Source organism: Microcaecilia unicolor, chromosome 3, assembly GCF_901765095.1.
Source record: "Microcaecilia unicolor chromosome 3, aMicUni1.1, whole genome shotgun sequence".
NCBI lineage: Eukaryota > Metazoa > Chordata > Amphibia > Gymnophiona > Siphonopidae > Microcaecilia > Microcaecilia unicolor.
The window spans coordinates 100,339,337-100,357,915 of record NC_044033.1 but is presented as its reverse complement, the minus strand read 5'-3'; the positions used below and the strand labels follow the sequence as shown (position 1 = coordinate 100,357,915).

Sequence of the window (18,579 nt, the reverse complement as noted above, 5' to 3'; positions counted from 1 at the left end):
GAAGTGAGCTCATATTGGGGAAGGGCAGATAGGGAAATGCAGTGAGGAAGTAGCTGGAATATAGAACTCAGATGAAGGCAATTAAGCACCTATAACCAATTTGAAGAGCTGCTAGAATCAGACAAAAGCCAACATTTGTAGAAGCAGCAGCTGGACAGACAGGAGGAACACATAAAGGTGGATGCTGGGGGCTTAGTTGTCAGACTTGAAGTGGAGTAGGACGGAGCTTGATGGAAAGAATGTTAATACAGATTTTATTAAGATATTAAGGAGTTGTCAGTGTTTTGGGAGGCTCACTGCAGTGCAGTATGTTTGCTGTGAAAGGACCTGATTAGAAGCTATAGTGAAACATCCACCGAGCAGATTAAAATGCCTGGGCAGGAAGTCTGTGCTAGGAGAAAGACAGACAAGCTGGAAGAGGTTATCTTATGGCCATTAGAAATACATCCCGGATTAAAGTTGTGCAAGAGCGCTGAATTTTGGTTGGGAATTTTACTGACCAGGAGCCAGGATAAGGTATCTCTGCTACGTAGACACAGACAAATCAGGAGCTACAGTCAGGAACTGGTAAAGATAGATATCATATCAAAACCCAGTCTGTACAGTGGCAGGGGGGGGGGGGGGGGGGGATCAGAAAAGTTGAGATTGGGCAACATTATTCCTGGTTTAGAACTGCACTTTGGATTAAGTTGTACAAAAGGGGTGTATATTAGTTGTAAAAGTTCTAATCTAATCTGGCCATTTGTGTTCCACATAACCATAATTAGAACTCAAGGCATTTGATAATTAAAAAAATTGGGCAGAAAGTCCCACAAAATACATATTTCATTGATAACAGATAACTATTTAAAAATAAGAAAACCAGCCTACTTGCCTATCAAGTACTAGCAAAACAAATGAGCTTTGAGATAATGTCAGAACAGTTTTTATTGACCACCAAGCCTGAAAGAGCGCATCTGTTTTGTCTCTGCTTTTTCAAGGGCTAGCTCTGTCAGGTTTGGTGGTCTATAAAAACTGTAGGGAACAAAGCAAATCAAGTTTTCCTCCAGTTGCTTATACGAACTTTTTAGTAAAAGAAAATATAATGTAAAAAATGGATACATTTAGAATATATATCAAAGGGTTTTTAAAGATCTGTGACAAAGAAATCAACTGATAAAAGCAGCAGATAGGCTACAAGCTGGCAACAGCGAAATTTAAGTCCTGAGATCTTTTTCCCCTTTAAGTAAATTTAAGGTTCAAATTAGTACCCTTGAGAATTTATAATTATAGTTTGTTATAGTCAAGGAAGTGCCGATATTATAAAGGAAGCAAGTAAACCTAACAAAGTGATGTTACAATAGTCCAGTTGGGCTAAGATGATAGCCTGTAAAATTAATTGCAAATGTGGTGGATCAAGAAATGGTTTTAATCATGTATATCAATTTCAAGTTTGCAAAAGGTTTCTTGATGACTCCTTTTATCTGTTTTTCCATAGTTAAACTGCAGTCCACAATAACTCCCAGGATTTTAAAATTTGAACGAATCGAGACTTCAAAATTAGCTAATCTTAAGAGTTATTTTTGTTCTATCTCCTTCTTTTTCTCTTACCTTTAGAACATTGATTTTCTCTGGATTAATTTGCAATCTATTTGCTAGCATCCATTCATGAATTTGTTCAAAAACTGAATTTATAAAGTCAAAAATATTTTCTAAGGAATACTCTACAGGAAAAAGAACTGAAATATCATCCGCATATGAGTAACAGGAGATCACAAAAGGGTGTAACATGCTGCGCAATGTACTAAAAAAGTTTTTGAATAATATAGGCAAGAGAGGGGAATCCTGTGGGACTCTCTGAGACATAATCCAAGATTTTGAAAGTTTTCTATCCCAGGAAACCTGTGGAGGTCTGTGCTTCAGGAAACCTTCAGAACAAGCTACAGCCTTATCAGTAACCCCAAGTTCAGACAATCTATAGAGTAAGATATCATGGTTGACCAGGTCAAATGCTGCAAATAAATCCAGCTGCATGACCAACCCATGTCTTCCTTTATCCAAGTTATTTCATAAGTCAGTTAGAAATGCTAACAAAACTGATTCAGTACTGTATCTGGGTCAAACCCACATTGCATTGGATCAAGTACCTGAAGTTGCCAGAGATAATATTGAAGTTGTACATCTACAACTGTTTCAGTGATCTGATCTTAGTAAAAAGAAGGCAAATTTGCAATAGGATGTTAATTAGAATGACAAGAATGGTCTAAACTAGAACCTTTCAGTAAAGTTACTGATTAGAAGCCCATGGTGAATCATTCATGTAATTTGCAAATTGAAAATAGTACACCAGTGTATATTCTGCTGAATTTCTGACCCAGACTGCTGACCTAGAGGGACTGACTTGTGATATATATTCCACCCTTATCTGCCCTTCAACAGGAGAATGGGCCCAAGGTCACCTGCCCTTTCCCTGTCCAATAGGTCCACACCCAACTTCTAACAAGCAGAATGAGCATCCAAGGATAACCTCCTTGTTTCAGGATAGGGGCTTTGTGAATTCTGGATTTTGTTTTGGCATAGTAAACTACTGATTTGCTACCTTGTCATGCAACTGTTCCATGGTATCTAGCTCATCTGAGTGCCAAGATGGATTCTGTTTCCATGATGCCATGAACTTTTCTTCTGCTCTTCTCTTGGTCTGTCATTGCCTTCTCTCAAGTAGTGTACTTACAGTACTGGAGTCAGTGTTTAATGTATTTGATGGTTTTGGTTAAGTGCTATAATTTTCTCCATTCTGACTGCTACAGCCAACTGGATGGAAAAGACACAAAGACCAGGAAATGTAATGATCTCAAGAACTTTACAAAGCTCATATTAACCAGGGTGCTTGGTCTATACCTGTTGAAGATTTCTATCACAGAAAACACCAGCAGAGAGATTGCCTAGAAATCCTGACTCTGCATTACTTGTAAGGCTTTCTCTGAAGTAGTGATTGCTAAAGCGTCTCCTCCTGTCTCCTTCTCTTCTTTCTTTCTCTCTCTCTCTCTCTCCCTCCCTGTCCTCTTTAATTCCTTTGCTTCTGCTACTGCAGCAAGTATATAATCATAGGTTCCATGTTAGTTAAAGAACTTCATTCTGGAAGGTATGGACTTTTATACTTGATTCAATAGTCTCTGTACAATAAATACCATGCCACTTATCCCATTAAACATAAGGGTAGAAGGGGCAAGACTATAACCCGGCACCAAGATGTAGGTGCCACAATGGGACATGATTAGCACCAATTCTATAATGTCACTTATGTGTGTCCACTTATGACAGGTCAATAGCTGGTGTGTTGGCATGCCTAAGAGTGCCATGGAATGTACACAACTGATAGTATTCTATATTCTACCCATGTGTACACTCCCTCGCAGTTATGCACTAACCCCTAATTCTTTAAAAGTCGCCAAAACTTAAGCATGCAAATTTGGGTGTGTACCCAATTTGTGCATGCAATTTAATTGAATAATGAGCCAATTAGTGTCAATTGGCTTTTTAACAAGCAATTATTGGTACTAATTAGATTTAATTGGAATCAATGTGCCTACATTTTATGCACAAGTAGGAAAAAGGGGCATAGAAATGGAAAGGTCAAGGGCAGAATTGGGGTGGTCCTAGCATTTATGTGTATTCTTATAGCATAACAGGGATATGTGCCTAATTTAGGTGCATACATTCACATCACATTTCAGTTGGTGCAAACAGCAGTGCCTAAAGTTAGCCACAATTTCCGGGCGTAAGCGCTATTCTATAAACCGCACCAAACTTTAAGTGCGACTTATAGAATAGCGCTTTTTCAGCTCCATATATAGAATTCACGCCTAAGCTACTTTGGTGCTATGTTCTTTATAGAATAACATCTAGCACTTACACATTTACACACGTAAATGCTAATTGTTGACATGCATAAGTGCTAGCTGTTCCATAAACTACACATACACTTGGCATAAAAAACACGCAGTGAAGTTAGTGCAAGCCCCCTTTTACCGTAGTTTAGTAAAAGGACCCCTTACACTCTGATTTCTGAGGCATTTTGAGCATTCACAATGGAGCACAAACACTTTAATATTTCAACCCTATGCAATCAATAGCATTAAGCAGCTAAGTAGGTACTTTTGTACTCATGTACCATTGGCCAGTTTTCAAAGAAGAACTCTCTCTCTCTCTCTCTCAGTGCTGACATATAGATATGTCAGCACTTAGATGTCGAAGAGGTGGTCTCACAATTTCTAGATGTAGATGTCCCATTTTACAAACCTACACATGTAACTGTCACCAATTAAATAAAGAGACCACAACTTTAATGTGGTTTCATGTTGGAGGTGAAGAAAAACTACATGAGCAGAATGACTCCATTAATCCAATCTAAAGCCTTGACCAAAAACCAGCACTTTTTTCCAATCTATTCTTACCATTAAGCGGGTGTAAAGACCAACGTGGAACTCTTTCCCCAATACGTGCATTTCCTTTGTGAAATGGGGAATACAAGTATAGATTTTAGTCCTGTCCAGGCCCTGCCCAAACCACACCCCCTAGAAAATCTGTGTTGTATGGGTTTTGCCATATGTAAATAGTGGCTGAAATACATGCAATATACACATGTAAATGTTGTTTTTTCCACACAGAAATTGAAAATAGGGCTTCTATAATAACCCCTATAGTATCCTCTGTAGATTAACTAATTGAAATACTTACCAATACAATGTTCTCCTCGTTTCTGATAGCCCTGAAGACATTGGCATCTGTAAGATCCTCTTAAATTGATGCATACTTGATCAGACCTACAATCATTGTTTCCAGTTGCACATTCATCTATATCTTTACAAAAAAACACAAGGGGAAAATATCAGATTCAATTGAAGTATTTACATTTTCTCTGCATTGTTTTCTAATTCCAGCACATTATTCATATATAAGCTATACTTCAATGGAAAGAAATCAGAAGTCATAGATTTTCTTAAAATAACCTAAATCCCATGAATGATGTTTTCCTGCTATGGGAAGAATTTTTAGTACCGTAAACAGAAATGTTAGCTTCTTTTTTTCCACCCCATTTGCCAGAAGATAAGACCTGAACACATTAGAGGAAAGCATTGTTCTGATGCAAACCTCATAAATCCCTATTAGAGCAATTTTGGGACTATTAACATTTTTATGCTTCTAGAAAACAAGGAAATGTAGCTGGAACAAACCCTTTTCTTTTTTTCTGTATGAAATAACACCACAATTTTTGAACCATCTTATTCTGTTTTTAAACTTTGAGACCAAATAGGATAAACTAGCCTTTTAACTACCCCCCTCCCCAAGCTTATTTTATGCACATAAAGCTGCAAGACACACAAATTTAGAGGTCCTTTTACCAAGCTGCAGGAAAAAGGGCCCTGCGCTGGCGGCAGGGGCCATTTTTCCCCATGTGCTAGGGCCTGTTTTACCGCAGTGGGTAAAAAGCCCCCAGACACACATCTCTATGCAGTAAGAGAACCCTTACTGCATGGTCATGTGGCAAGGAGCACAGCACCACCCACTGAAGTGGTGATAAGGACTCCCGTGCTAACCCGACAGTAACCGGGCAGCACATGGCGATGGCTAATGATGCCATGTTACTGCCGTGCAAGCCATTTCTGGGGCTTTTTTTTTATCCAGAAGTAGCACGCACTCGGGGCAGGACTTCTGCCGGTGGCTGCGTGGGGCCAGTGGTAGTCCCGGAAGAGCGAGCTGTAAGCCTATGTTGGGCTTACCACAGCTCTGTAAAAGGGCCCTTTAGCTAGTCAGAAAAAGAATGGGGTCAGATGTGTTCCCATGGTGAGATGGGAAAAAGATGGACCAGAGATGTTCTCATGGTGAGTTAGTATGGATTTTCAGTGCTAACAGCCTATAAAGTAGATTCCGGTTAATTGGGACACATTGGGACTCCTATACTTTGACCTAGTTAAGCAGCTGCCCCAAATAAATGAAGTGGTCAGGTTATCATGAAAAATGCAAGCACGAGGTAAAAGAAAATTTTTCATTTATTCTGAAACACAACCTAGCAAACACAAAAGTTGAACACAACCCAGATAATTAAAAACCAAAAGCTGCAAAGCAGGGGCGTATCTGCGTGGGGCCACAGGGGCCTGGGCCCCCGCAGATGTCGCCCTGGCCCCCTCCCCGCCGTCAACCCTCCCCCGCTGCTTACTTTTGCTGGCGCCGAGGTCCGACCCGCAATCGCCGTTTTTCGTCTTCCTCCGTGGCCATGCTTCCAGGAAGTAACGCTGCAGTGCTGATTCGTTGAATCCAGTTCGGCGTCTGACGTCAGACGTCGAACTGGATTCAACGAATCAGCACTGCAGCGTTACTTCCTGGAAGCATGGCCACGGAGGAAGACGAAAAACGGCGATTGCGGGTCGGACCTCGGCGCCAGCAAAAGTAAGCAGCGGGGGAGGGTTGACGGCGGGGAGGGGGTGGAGAGAGGAGGCGGCGGCGGCGGCGGCGGCGGGGGGGGCGGGGGAGGGAGGGAGGCAAAAATGTGCCCCCCCTCTCTGGCTCTGGCCCCCCCTACCGCCGGATTCCAGATACGCCCCTGCTGCAAAGTACAGATAAAAACATGTACTCATTGAAAACAGTATTAATTTGCCACTCCAGTAATCTCTGCCAGTTGGCATTGATTGTTGTTTGGGGGTTGTTTTTTCAATTGTTCAAGCAAACCAATTTTGTGAGTATTAAATCTTTCCTAGGCATTTTAAATGCACATGCCACAGGTGGGACACAGTAGCATGTGTACACAAATGCAGCTGCCCCTTTATACTTAATGGGAAAGTGATGCATCAGTGACATTCTGTGGATGCGATTGGTCCAATTAAAAGGCACGGTGTCCCAAATAAGGAAAAATATTCCCCCTTTTAATTGTGATTTTGTTTTTGTTCTCCTGGGTTTGGACCAAATAAACGACGGCCCAAATTAATCGGTGTCCCAATTAACCAGAATCTACTGTATGTAACTGCAAACCTAGCCAGGCACATTTGGCCTGGCTAAATCTAAGAGCTAAGAACACAAGAGCTGTCATAATATATCAGATCAAAGATTCATCAAGCACAGCACCCTGTTTTCAACAGTGGTCAATCAAGGTCAAAAGTAGCTGGTAGGTAGGATCCTCAGAAATCCAGATTTATTTTTATTATACCTGTAGAATTGTGATTTTATTATTTATGTATTCTGTGGTTTTAAATCTTTTTGTACTACTTTTTTTGTTTAATAATTTTTGAATATAGAAATTTAGTGCTATTATGGTTTGTGTGTAAATCATTTCTTTTATTAAGTGTGTGAACAGAAGAAACAAACAAAACAATGGTAAAACAAGCAAAGTGCTTTCAAGAAATGCACAGCAAGGGAGAAGTAATGCAAATAACACCACTTAGGCCCCTGTTTACAAAGCCGCACTAGGGGCTGCCAGTGCGGTAATGCCGACACAACCCATTCACTTTAAATGGGCTATGTCGGCATTGCTGTGCGGCGTTGTAAACAGGGGTGTTAACGTTTTTGTTGTTATTCCATTCCAAGAATACTAATCCCACCCCGTCACATCTCCCACCCCCATTCTCGCTCCCCTGAGGGAAAAAAAAAGCAATCAAACTCCAATAATAGTTCAGAGTCCTGCTTTTTGCAGGAGAAGTCAAAGTAGACCAAAATGTTTCCCGAGTAGCCTGAAACTGAAATCCCACTGGTCAGTCCAGGCCGCTCCATAGTAACAACATGTATCATAGCTGCTCGCCATGATTGCTCCAAGGGGGTGGTCTCCAAAAGCCAGGAAGAAAGGAGTACCTTCAATACCATCAGGGTTGCCCAGCAGAGAAAACTGCGAGCACCTTGCCGGCATGGATCCGCAGCAGGAACAACACAAATTGAAGACTTGGCTTCACCGGGATTGAAAGGGACCACATTCTGGAGATAAAAGCCATAACTCATTGCCAAAGGGATTGTACAGAAGGGCACTGCCACAGCACATGACCCGATGAGACATTCAACTGACCACATTTAAGGCAGACTGAGGAGGAACAGATTTCCATTAAGCAAGCACATTTAGGAGAATAGTAAGGTCTAAAGTGGAGGAGTGTCCTAGTGGTTAGGGTGGTGGACTTTGGTCCTGAGGAACTGAGTTTGATTCCCACTTCAGGCACAGGCATCTCTTGTGACTCTGGGCAAGTCACTTAACCCTCCATTGCCCCAGGTACAAATAAGTACTTGTATACAATATGTAAGCCACATTGAGCCTGCCATGAGTGGGAAAGCGCGGGGTACAAATGTAACAAAAATAAAATAAAGTTGATTTTATATTGTAATTCCCAATAAGGAACATGGTCCTTAACTCTCTAAAATGGACTAGCCCAGGTCTTCAGCCCAGGCCCTCTCCAACTGAGGAAAGAGAGATGGCGAAGCAGAGTCCTTTAAATGATGATGATGGAATACCAAACGCACCTTGCACTGGGATTCCAGGGTTAATGCCTCATCCAAAGTCTCATATGTGACCCCCAAGAGAGAAGCTTTATTCAGACTAGTCAAGTAATGTTGAAGTTGTAGATAAGAGAAAGTTGCATGGCGTGGCAGGTGAAACTCTCACGTAGAAAGTCAAACTCCTTAAGCTTGACATCATCTTGCAGAACCTGATGCAAGAAATATGGTGTCTTTTTACTAAAGTGCGCTGAAAAATGGGCTGCGCCAGTGTAGGCACATGTTTTGGACACGTGCAGATCCATTTTTCAGCACGCCTGTAAAAAAGGCCTTTTTTTGCCGAAAATGGACGTGCGGCAAAATCAAAATTGGCGCGTGTCCATTTTGGGTCTGAGACTTTACCACCACCAATTCACTTAGTGGTAAGGTCTCACGCATTAACCGGGCAGTAATCATTAACGCACGTACAATGCCGATTACTGCCTGGTTTTTGTTGCATGCCGGAAAATAAAATATATTTTCCAATGTGCGTAGCGGACGCACAGCCAGGCGGTAACACTGAATTGACGCATGTGCACACAAAGGTGCCCATGCGGCTTCAGTAAAAGGGCCCCATGCCTTTGTTGGCCCAGATATCAAAAAACATGGAGTCTGTGCCTGCAGAAAGGCCTTGTTATATCGCAAAGGCAATAATGAGGTTGTAGTAAGATCTATGTGATGGAAACGACAAAGCCATTGCTATACAGCCCTCAGAGGTCTATAATGCATGTAAAGGTTAGGCACCTCTGGCAAGGCAGTCAGTTGCACAAGACTCTAAGGCCGTGCAAGTAAAATATTTTGTTTTTCAAAACCAATTATTTATATGTCGCATACCAGAACTGATAGTTAAATAATGTAAGCTTAGTAGTCCCAGGCCCCCCCTCTTCCGTGGCAATATAGCCGTCTGGAGGGAGAGCTGAGGGCAACACCCCCCTCCACAAACAGATTTTCAGTAATTTTGTTAAATTTTTCCTCTTTTACTCTCAAGTACACTGGTAGCATTTGAACTACACATAACCATCACAGGGCCAAGAACATATTAGACAAATTCTCCACAATAAAGGGAGAGAGGGTATTCCCTCCAGCTATGCAACCTGGAACTGGTATCCTCCAATAAAGGGTTAACATTGAGAGAATATAATTGTGACAAGTCTATGGGAAGGTGTACCCCTAAGTATTAAATGTTGCTGGCCGCCCACCATAGTCGGCTCAGGGACACTTTTTACTCCAACATTGCACATGTTTCGCTTAAAACGTTTTTTTTCAAGGATGTCTCCTAATAACAGCCGCTGCTCGTCCTGCCGACATACGATTATTACAGCCAAGATATGTGCCACGTCGGAGTAAAACGTGCCCCTGAGCTGACTATGATTTGAAACTCAGTCTAAAAAGACGAGTATTGAGTAGTCAATTACTTTAGTTATTTTGTTAAAGGGCTTAATTTAAAAACAAATTAAAAAGTTTAGGAAGGAGATAGGTTTTGAACCCATACAGATATGAGTATGTAAATCACTGTGTAGAATAATGCAATGTTATACTATGGAGGTTCACAAATTAATGTATCTAAAAGCGAGAGTTTAGATCTCGACATTCAAGGTTAGTGTAAGATTACATGGCACCTGTTTGATTTGTGTCGGTTAAATCCAGGGCTACGTTTGCCATAATTATTCAGTATTCTGAACAGTTCCATATGTACCAGGTGTATAAATGTTACTGCCTGCTCTATATTTTTTTCAGACTTGTGATGGCCTTGAGTTATGCTCTGTGTACACTTTTTTTTTGAGAACTGAAGCTCCCTAAGTGACATGAGTGTCTGAAGTCTTTTCCTCCCACACAAAATAATTCCTGGAAAGGTGAAGGTATCTTTTTGAGTTTACAGTATACTTTTGTTATAGAAATACTGTATACAGTTACCATCTGTTTACAGCACTTTAGTAAATAGGCCTCTAAAATTAGCTGCAGAGATGTGGAATATTTTCCTTTATGAAGATCTAGCCACTTACTTTCCCGAGTGGCTAGATTGTTTGAAAATGCAATCTTGTTTTTGAAAGTTCTTCCACATTAGCCAGTCCCAGAAAGATAGATATCAGTCAATTTGGAATGCTTCTGTATTAATAAACATCATAAACTACCCAACGAGAATGCCATCCTAATGTGTTTAAAACACATATAAAAGAATTGCAAATTGATCTCAGGGAAAACAAACAGAAGGGAAATAGCCATAATAACATCTGCAGTCAAAAGGAGTATGAAACCATTGATAAGTAAAATCTATTTGGAGAAAACTAGATGGGCAGCTTTAAGATATTAAGAGGATCTTATGGAATTATTTTCAGAACAAAAGAAGTAAACTTTGTAGGATTTACTTTCTCTTAATAGTAATCCCTCAGTATGAGGCTCTTCTTTTACATAACTATAAAATGAAGAATTCAGATGTGTCCAATACGATATCTATAATTCTGACTGCATTATTAAAATATGTTGATCCTTTCGGGATTAAAGACCTTTAAACCTTTTTCCTACTGCTATAATCCGTAGATTAAACATGTAAAATGTCAGAGACTGATATTCAAAAAGCACTTATGCAACATCTAAAACTTTTTCACTTTATTTTGTGCAGTTTGGTTAAGAATCTGGCTTTGCTGAAGATTGCTAACCAGAATGCTGCATGGGAGCAAAGTAAATGACAATTTGTTTTTTCACTTAATGATTTTGATTTTGTTTCCTAGAATATAACTCATTTTAACTTGGAAGCAGTTCATGCCATGAAAGGATTCTGTAATTTTGGCAATCTGCCCATGGTTGGGGCTACAGGCTGGATAAACAAATTCCTTTACACTTGTGATTTCTAGTTTATAAATCTGATCTGAACTTGCAGTTTGGAAAAGCACAGGGGATGTTCACACACTACCAGTGGCAGATTCTGGGTGGTGCATTGGAAAAAGTGATGGATTCCTCTGCATGCCAAATGAAAACAATTTGACTTCAATGTTTCATCAAAAATAAACCCTCATCAGTTTGAATTAGTCCTCATTGCCTGCTTTTTTTCCCAAATGTCCAAATATTTTTTTAATATTTCTTATTTTGACAGCTTAAACAGTGATTTATGTCTTATGCTGTCCTCCTCCATACATGTATCTTTGAACGTTATTAGGCCTGAGGCTGACTTGCTTGACAGGGTTACTGTTTCTGGATGGTTGTTGTCCAATTCAGCTATCAGATAAAAATCTCTGGGTCAGATATTTGAGGTTTCTTATCAGGCAGTCAAACAGATAGCTCAGACATAAAGCAGAGAGGACTTGCTCTACCTTAACTTCTGTTATTAAGAGATAATCACTCTGGAGTCAATGTAGAAACCTAATGTGAGCCTAAGCACATGGTTACTAAGGGGATCTTTTACTAAAGCTTAGCTTGAGTTATCTGTAGCAGAGCCCATAGGAATAAAATGGGCCCTGCTGCAGATAACTTGACCTAAGCTTTAGTAAAAGACCCCCTAAGGGCCCTGTTTACTAAGGTGTGATAGTGTTTTTAGCGTGCCTACACTTAGCACACGCGCTAACCATGTAGGCGCCTATAGGAATATTGCAGGCACATACATGGTTAATGCGCATACATGGTTAATGCATGTTAAAAACATTAATGCGCCTATAACGCTGCTTAGTAAACAGGGCCTTAAGTGAGGTATTTGCAGGTTAACAGCCACACAATGCAGAGAGGGGTTGAGTGTGGCAGTACGCTTGTGTAGTACACATGGAGGGCCATAGTCGAACGGGGCTGGCCATCTATAAGGGCGGCCATCTTCAAGGCCGGCCCCATAAAGCGGCGTCCTGACCATATTATCGAAACAAGATGGCCGGCCATCTTTCGTTTCGATAATACAGTTGGAGCGGGCCAAATCTCAACATTTGGGCCGGCTTTAGAGATGGCCGGCATTGGTTTTCAGCGATAATGGAAACTAATGGTGGCGATCTCAAACCCGGCCAAATCCAAGGCATTTGGTCATGGGAGGAGCCAGCATTTGTAGTGCACTGGTCCCCCTGACATGCCAGGACACCAACCGGGCACCCTAGGGGGCACTGCAGTGGACTTCAAAAATTGCTCCCAGGTACATACCTCCCTTACCTTGTGTGCTGAGCCCCTGAAATCCCCCCAAAACCCACTCCCCACAATTGTACACCACTACCATAGCCCTTAGGGATGAAGGGGGGTACCTACATGTGGGTACAGTGGGTTTTGGCGGTTTTGGAGGGCTCCCATTTACCACCACAAGTGTAACAGGTGGGGGGGGGGGGGGAATGGGCCTGGGTCCACCTGCCTGAAGTGCACTGCACCCACTAAAAACTGCTCCAGGGACCTGCATACTGCTGTCAGGGAGCTGGGTATGACATTTGAGGCTGGCATAGAGGCTGGCAAAAAAATGTTTTTTAAATGATTTTTTTTTAGGGTGGGAGGGGGTTGGTGACCACTGGGGGAGTAAGAGGAGGTCATCCCTGATTCCCTCCGGTGGTCATCTGGTCAGTTTGGGCACCTTTTTGAGGCTTGGTCGTGAACAAAAAGGGACCAAGTGAAGTCAGCCAAATGCTCGTCAGGGTCGACTTTCTTTTTCCCATTATCGGGCAAAGCCGGCCATCTTGTAACCATGCCCCTGTCCCCCTTCTGTACCCTACCAACACGCCCCCTTGAAGTTTGGATGGCTCTGCGATGGAAAGCAGTTGAAGTCGGCCAAAATCTGCTTTCGATTATACCGATTTGGCTGGGTTTAGGAGATGGCCGGCCATCTCCCGATTTGTGTCGGAAGATGGCCGGCCTTCTCATTCGAAAATAAGCAGGATGGCCACATAATGCATCAAAATGAATGGTAATAAGGCCATTAAGTATTCCTCTGCAACGCACAAAAGGAAACAGTGACTTCTGACATGCACATAGGTCCAGGGCACTGTAGAAAGACTGGTTGAGAGGATTTCTTGCCCCTTTTTTTGTGATTTACATGCCTTGTTTTTCTTTTTTTCCTGTAGCCAGAACAACTATCTGCAACTTAAAAAAAAGACAGACAGGAAGTAAGTACATGATACCAAGATTTGTAACAATGTGGACAACCCAGAGAGAGTGGAAAACATGAAAAAGGATCTGCAAAAGTTAGAATGGTCTAATATTTGGCAATTAAAATTCAATGTAAGAAAGTGCAGAGTGATGCACTTAATGAGTAGTACTTTGTGTTCATATTGGCTCTTCTCCTTTAGGTGTATTTACCTCTTCTGCTAGATTTATATCCATAGTAACCTATGGAACTTTGTAAGTCTAAGTGCTTTGAAAATGAGCCTCTTTGTATTCTACTGGGATAATATGGGATATAAATGCCACAAATAAATAAATAGGTCTGAATGATGGTATAACCCCCCTTTTTTCTATGTTTTAAATGATGACATAAACATTCTCTTTATGATTTATTTTAACTTAAAATACCGTTTTGATTCACTTATACATATTTTGTAGTTTTGTTTTTATGCTTTATGTATCCTTACACTGTCATGATATATTCATTTTGATTATTATTATTTTTTAGGTTATATATATATATATATATATATATATATATATACAGTTTTTAGACTCCTGAGGCAGGCTGTTGTGGCCGAAACACGATTTGTGTTGAGTCTTTGGATGTTTTAAATATTCTTTTTTTTGGTGTCACCTTTGCTGTGTTTGCTATATTGATGCCATGGAAGTCATAATGGCTTAGTTTCATTGTGGAAAAGTTGAGCAAGTTTTTCTAACTTGTACATCAGCTCAGGTCCACAAACGTATCTTGCAAATTGTGCAGAGAATCAGACATGAATTTTGTCCTTAAATGAGTTTAAAATGTGTACTCCCATTGGATAAACACAGGTGTGAGGGTCAGAGGGCCTGGTGAGAGACACGCTGGGGCCTAGGGCAGAAATTTGGGAGGAGGCCCCAAAGTATGTTGGCAAGCTATGTCTTCTTCAGCTTTGGGCAGTTTTGGAGCTCTCTGTGGCATGGGAGCCAGGCTAATTATCCTGGTTGCACCCCTGTAACACTGGTCCTACAGTACATATGTGAGAGTGATGTTCTAACCCCCTCAGTGCTGCTGTTGGCAACATAACTCTATTTGAGATCCACTTTTTAAAACTTTAAGTCTTCCTGCTTTTCTATACCTGCCATTTTGCTTATTCCCTATTCTTTTCATAGCACAAATCATTTCCAATTAAAAAAAAAACTAGTCTAGGATACGAATTCATTGCTGTATTTTAAACAAAAATGGTTAGTGGTATGATACTATGGTACAAGGTATTTTCTCTATATACAAGTTAAAGCTGCACTTTGCTTATTGAAATATTAGATGTTTTCTGTTAGTTTCTGACAGTTCTATATTTATTAGGGATTAGATGTATAACCCTTCCAAGCTGCCTTCTGACTCTGCTCTCATGTGACTTGGATTAATTCTTAGATTTCTTGCCGTGACTTAGAGAAATCCTAGCCAACTTCTTCTTGGCTCCAATTCCAATGACTCAGTGAGCTGGGAACACAGGTCATCCCAAGTAAGACCTACACTTTACTACTGATTGTTGAAAAGAAAAGTTGTAGGGGGTTGTAAGCATTAAACAGCTGTAGGCAGATGTGTACCTTGCATGCAGAGGTTGTGGAAACTGGGACAGAACTCAAGAAGTTTGGGTCTGTGGTAAAGGCACAGGTGGAGGGGGTGAAAGAGATAGTGTAGGACATAGAGAGGATCTGGTTCTGGTTAATGTATGTAAAATCATTTGGCCAAGTATCCACAATGCTAGAGGGAGAAACAAGGAAAATTTGGAAAAAGGGAAAGGGATCTGGAATTAGCTTAGGCCTTTCTCTGTAATTCAAGATGAATTACATTCAGGTACAGTAGTTATTTTCCTTTCCCCAGAGGGCTAACCATCTAGTTTGTATCTGAGGCAATGGAAGCTTAACTGACTTGGCCGGGATCACAAGGAACAACAGTGGCTTTTGAATCTGCTTCCTTTATTCGTAGCTTCTTGCTCTAACCACCAGCCTACTCTTTGACAAGTTGACTTCAAGGAAGTGGCAATACAGCACTTTCATGCTCACAGGGAATTAAAGCTATTGCTGCTTATCATTTCTATAATATTCCTAGATGTAGGCAGCACTGTAAACATACACATAAAGAAAGCCCCTGTTCCACAGAGCTTCCAATCTATTCAAGGCAGATAATGAGGAAGTTTCATGTATTAAAGGAAAATGCATATTCAGCTGACAGCACATACAGCCAGAACAGTCATTTTATAAAGAAGCATGTTTGAAAAAAAAAAAAAAAAAGAGGGTTTTCATTTGGGGTTTTCAATGTATAAGTAACAAGACACGTGTTGGCAGCTGATTTTGTAACCTACACATATAGGTGTTGCCATTTACAAATTTAAGTGCCAGATTTCACAAAACTGGAGATCCAAAGGGAACCACTTAGGGACCTCTGCCACAAACTTCAAATTTTTTGACTTTCTAAGGTAGTTTTAAATACCTGAGAGGTAAGCACAATTACCCCCTCAATTGCTCCTGTAAACCCCAAGTCCAAACAAGCAGTTAGCAGACAGGAATATGCTACACAGAACAGGTGTACATGCAACAGGCAGTTTTTAAAAAGTACGTATGTCAATGCAAAATAGGAAATATGCCCACACTTTCCATGCTCACCCAAACCATGCCCTCTTGAAAACTATGAATGCCACAGATACACACGTGTAGGGAGCTGCTTTTCTACAATTATGTTATACTGTTAATACATGTAGGGCTACTTACATATGCAAATGCTGCACAATCCTACTAAAATGACTTCCAGAGAGGGCATTATGACATATGTGGTTGAGAAGTTGAGTAGAAGGCAAGGGATGGGAGCTGATGTTGGTTTAAAGTATGAGAATTTCTATGCGTATCTACCTACAGAGGTAAATCACCAGAGAAAAAGTCAACTGGGGAGACTGTGTGGGTCAGCTGGTCCTTATCTACCATTTCTTCCTTTTCGGGTATAGTAGTAGTAGTATCTATTTCTGTCTACTTCCTTCTGATTCCTTCAAGTAACTGTCTAAGAATGTCAACATAGTGGCTACTGCTAACTCCTTTTTTCTCAGTCATTCCTCTCCCTCTTTTTAAATCCCCTTCCTCACTCACCTGTACAAATGTATGCATAGCAAGAATGTAGAATATGACAGCTCTAATCAATGTTAATAGCTTCTTAATTTTCCTGTCATTAAAAAAAAAATGTAATGGCCAGTTTTCATCAGGCTGCTTTTCATTTTCAAAAGCAGTGGGTTAAACTCAGGCCTCTGCAGATATACTTATTTCCTACATACAGTTTTCGTAACTTTTCAAGTGTGAATAGAGGTGCACCAGTTAACATCATTAATTCGTGCCCTTCTATCTTACTGCACTATCCTTGTTCCTACAGAAAATTGTCTCATTTCCATGAACCCAGAAACATTGGTTTGGAAAATTAATGATAACACTGTTATCATAACTCATAAATTGTCTGTACTCTGGTTTTGATTTAAAACTTCCCAAACATTGCTTTGCCATTTTAAATAAACAGTCTTTTTTCAAAGATTCACCCAAGGCAGTGTACAGTAGGTACAGTTTAACATAAACCTTACAATTTTGTTAACAGCATAACAATAGTAAAATGTCCAAAACATAAATACAATAAATGAGGTAAACTTGAAAACAGCAAATTCAAACTTAATAATAGGATAACCATGAAACAGGATCAAAAATATACATATTTAGCAGCACTGAAATTCAAATAACAGAGATATGATGTCAGCAGAATACTAATGAAACATCTAACAAGCACACATTAGAAGATCAGAAGTACCTTCCAAATGTGACTACCTTGATAATTGGGGCCAATATTCAAATAAATGAATCTCATTAATGATAAGGTATCCAGGTAGCCAGATAAAGTTTAGACATATATTTTGAAAAGGTAGTGATGAATCTAGCCACTTAACAGTATCTGGATATCTTTATATGTATATAAGTAGGATTAGTCAGGATTGGAAGTGTAGAAAATAAGTCTTTAAAATTGTCTGTAGTACCTGAAGATTGGAGGGTGGCCAACGTGATGCTGATTTTTAAAAAGGGTTCCAGGAGTGATCTGAGAAATTACAGACCAGTAAGCGTGAAGTCAGTGCCCGGCAAAATAGTGGAAACTATTATAAAGAACAAAGTTACGGAACACATAGACAAACATGGTTTAATGGGACAGAGTCAGCACTGGTTCAACCAAGGGAAGTCTTGCCTCACCAATTTGCTTCATTTCTTTGAAGGTATGAATCAACATGTAGATAAAGGTGAGCTGGTTGATGTAGTGTATCTAGATTTTCAGAAAGCTTTTGATAAAGTTCCTTGTGAGAGACTCATGAGAGACTCCTGAGAAAATTAAAGAGTCATGGGATAGGAGGCAAGGTTCTGGTGTGGATTAGGAATTGGTAATTGGACAGAAAACAGAGGGTAGGGTTAAATGATCATTTCTCTCAATGGAGGAGGGTGAACAGTGGAATGCCACAGGGATTAGTACTGGGACCGGTGCTATTTAACATATTTATAAATGATATGGAAATCAGAATGATGAGTGAGGTGATTAAATTTGCAGATGATACAAAACTATTCAAGGTTGTTAAATTGTGAAATATTGCAGGAAGACCTTAGGAAATTGGAAGACTGGGCATCCAAATGACAGATGAAATTTAATGTGGACAAATTCAAGGTGATGCACATTGGGAAGAATAATCCAAATCATAGTTTCCTGTTGCTAGGGTCCAACTTGGGGGTCAGAACTCAAGAACAAGATCTAGGTGACGTTGTAGATAATACGCTGAAATCTTCTGCTCTGTGTATGGCGGCGACCAAAAAAGCAAACAGGATGCTAGGAATTATTAGGAAAAGGATGGTGAATAAGACTGAAAATACTATAATGCCTCTGTATTGCTCCATGGTGCGACCACACCTTGAGTATTGCATTCAGTTCATGTTGCCGTATCTCAAAAAAGATATAGCGGAATTAGAAAATGTTCAAAGAACAGTGACCAAAAC

At 40.4% G+C, this 18,579-nt stretch overlaps 1 protein-coding gene across 3 annotated transcripts in view; it reads right to left on the bottom strand.

Annotated features, from left to right (window-relative positions):
* EFEMP1 (EGF containing fibulin extracellular matrix protein 1) overlaps positions 1–18,579 on the bottom strand; it is a 127,797-nt gene that overhangs the window by 36,049 nt on the left and 73,169 nt on the right. For 2 of the 3 annotated variants that reach the window (XM_030196207.1, XM_030196208.1), the window contains exon 5: positions 4,717–4,839. The exons of the other annotated variant lie outside the window; for it this stretch is intronic. In XM_030196207.1, the coding sequence (XP_030052067.1) occupies positions 4,717–4,839 (123 nt within the window). The remainder of the gene's footprint in view (positions 1–4,716; positions 4,840–18,579) is intronic. 3 annotated transcript variants of the gene reach the window in all.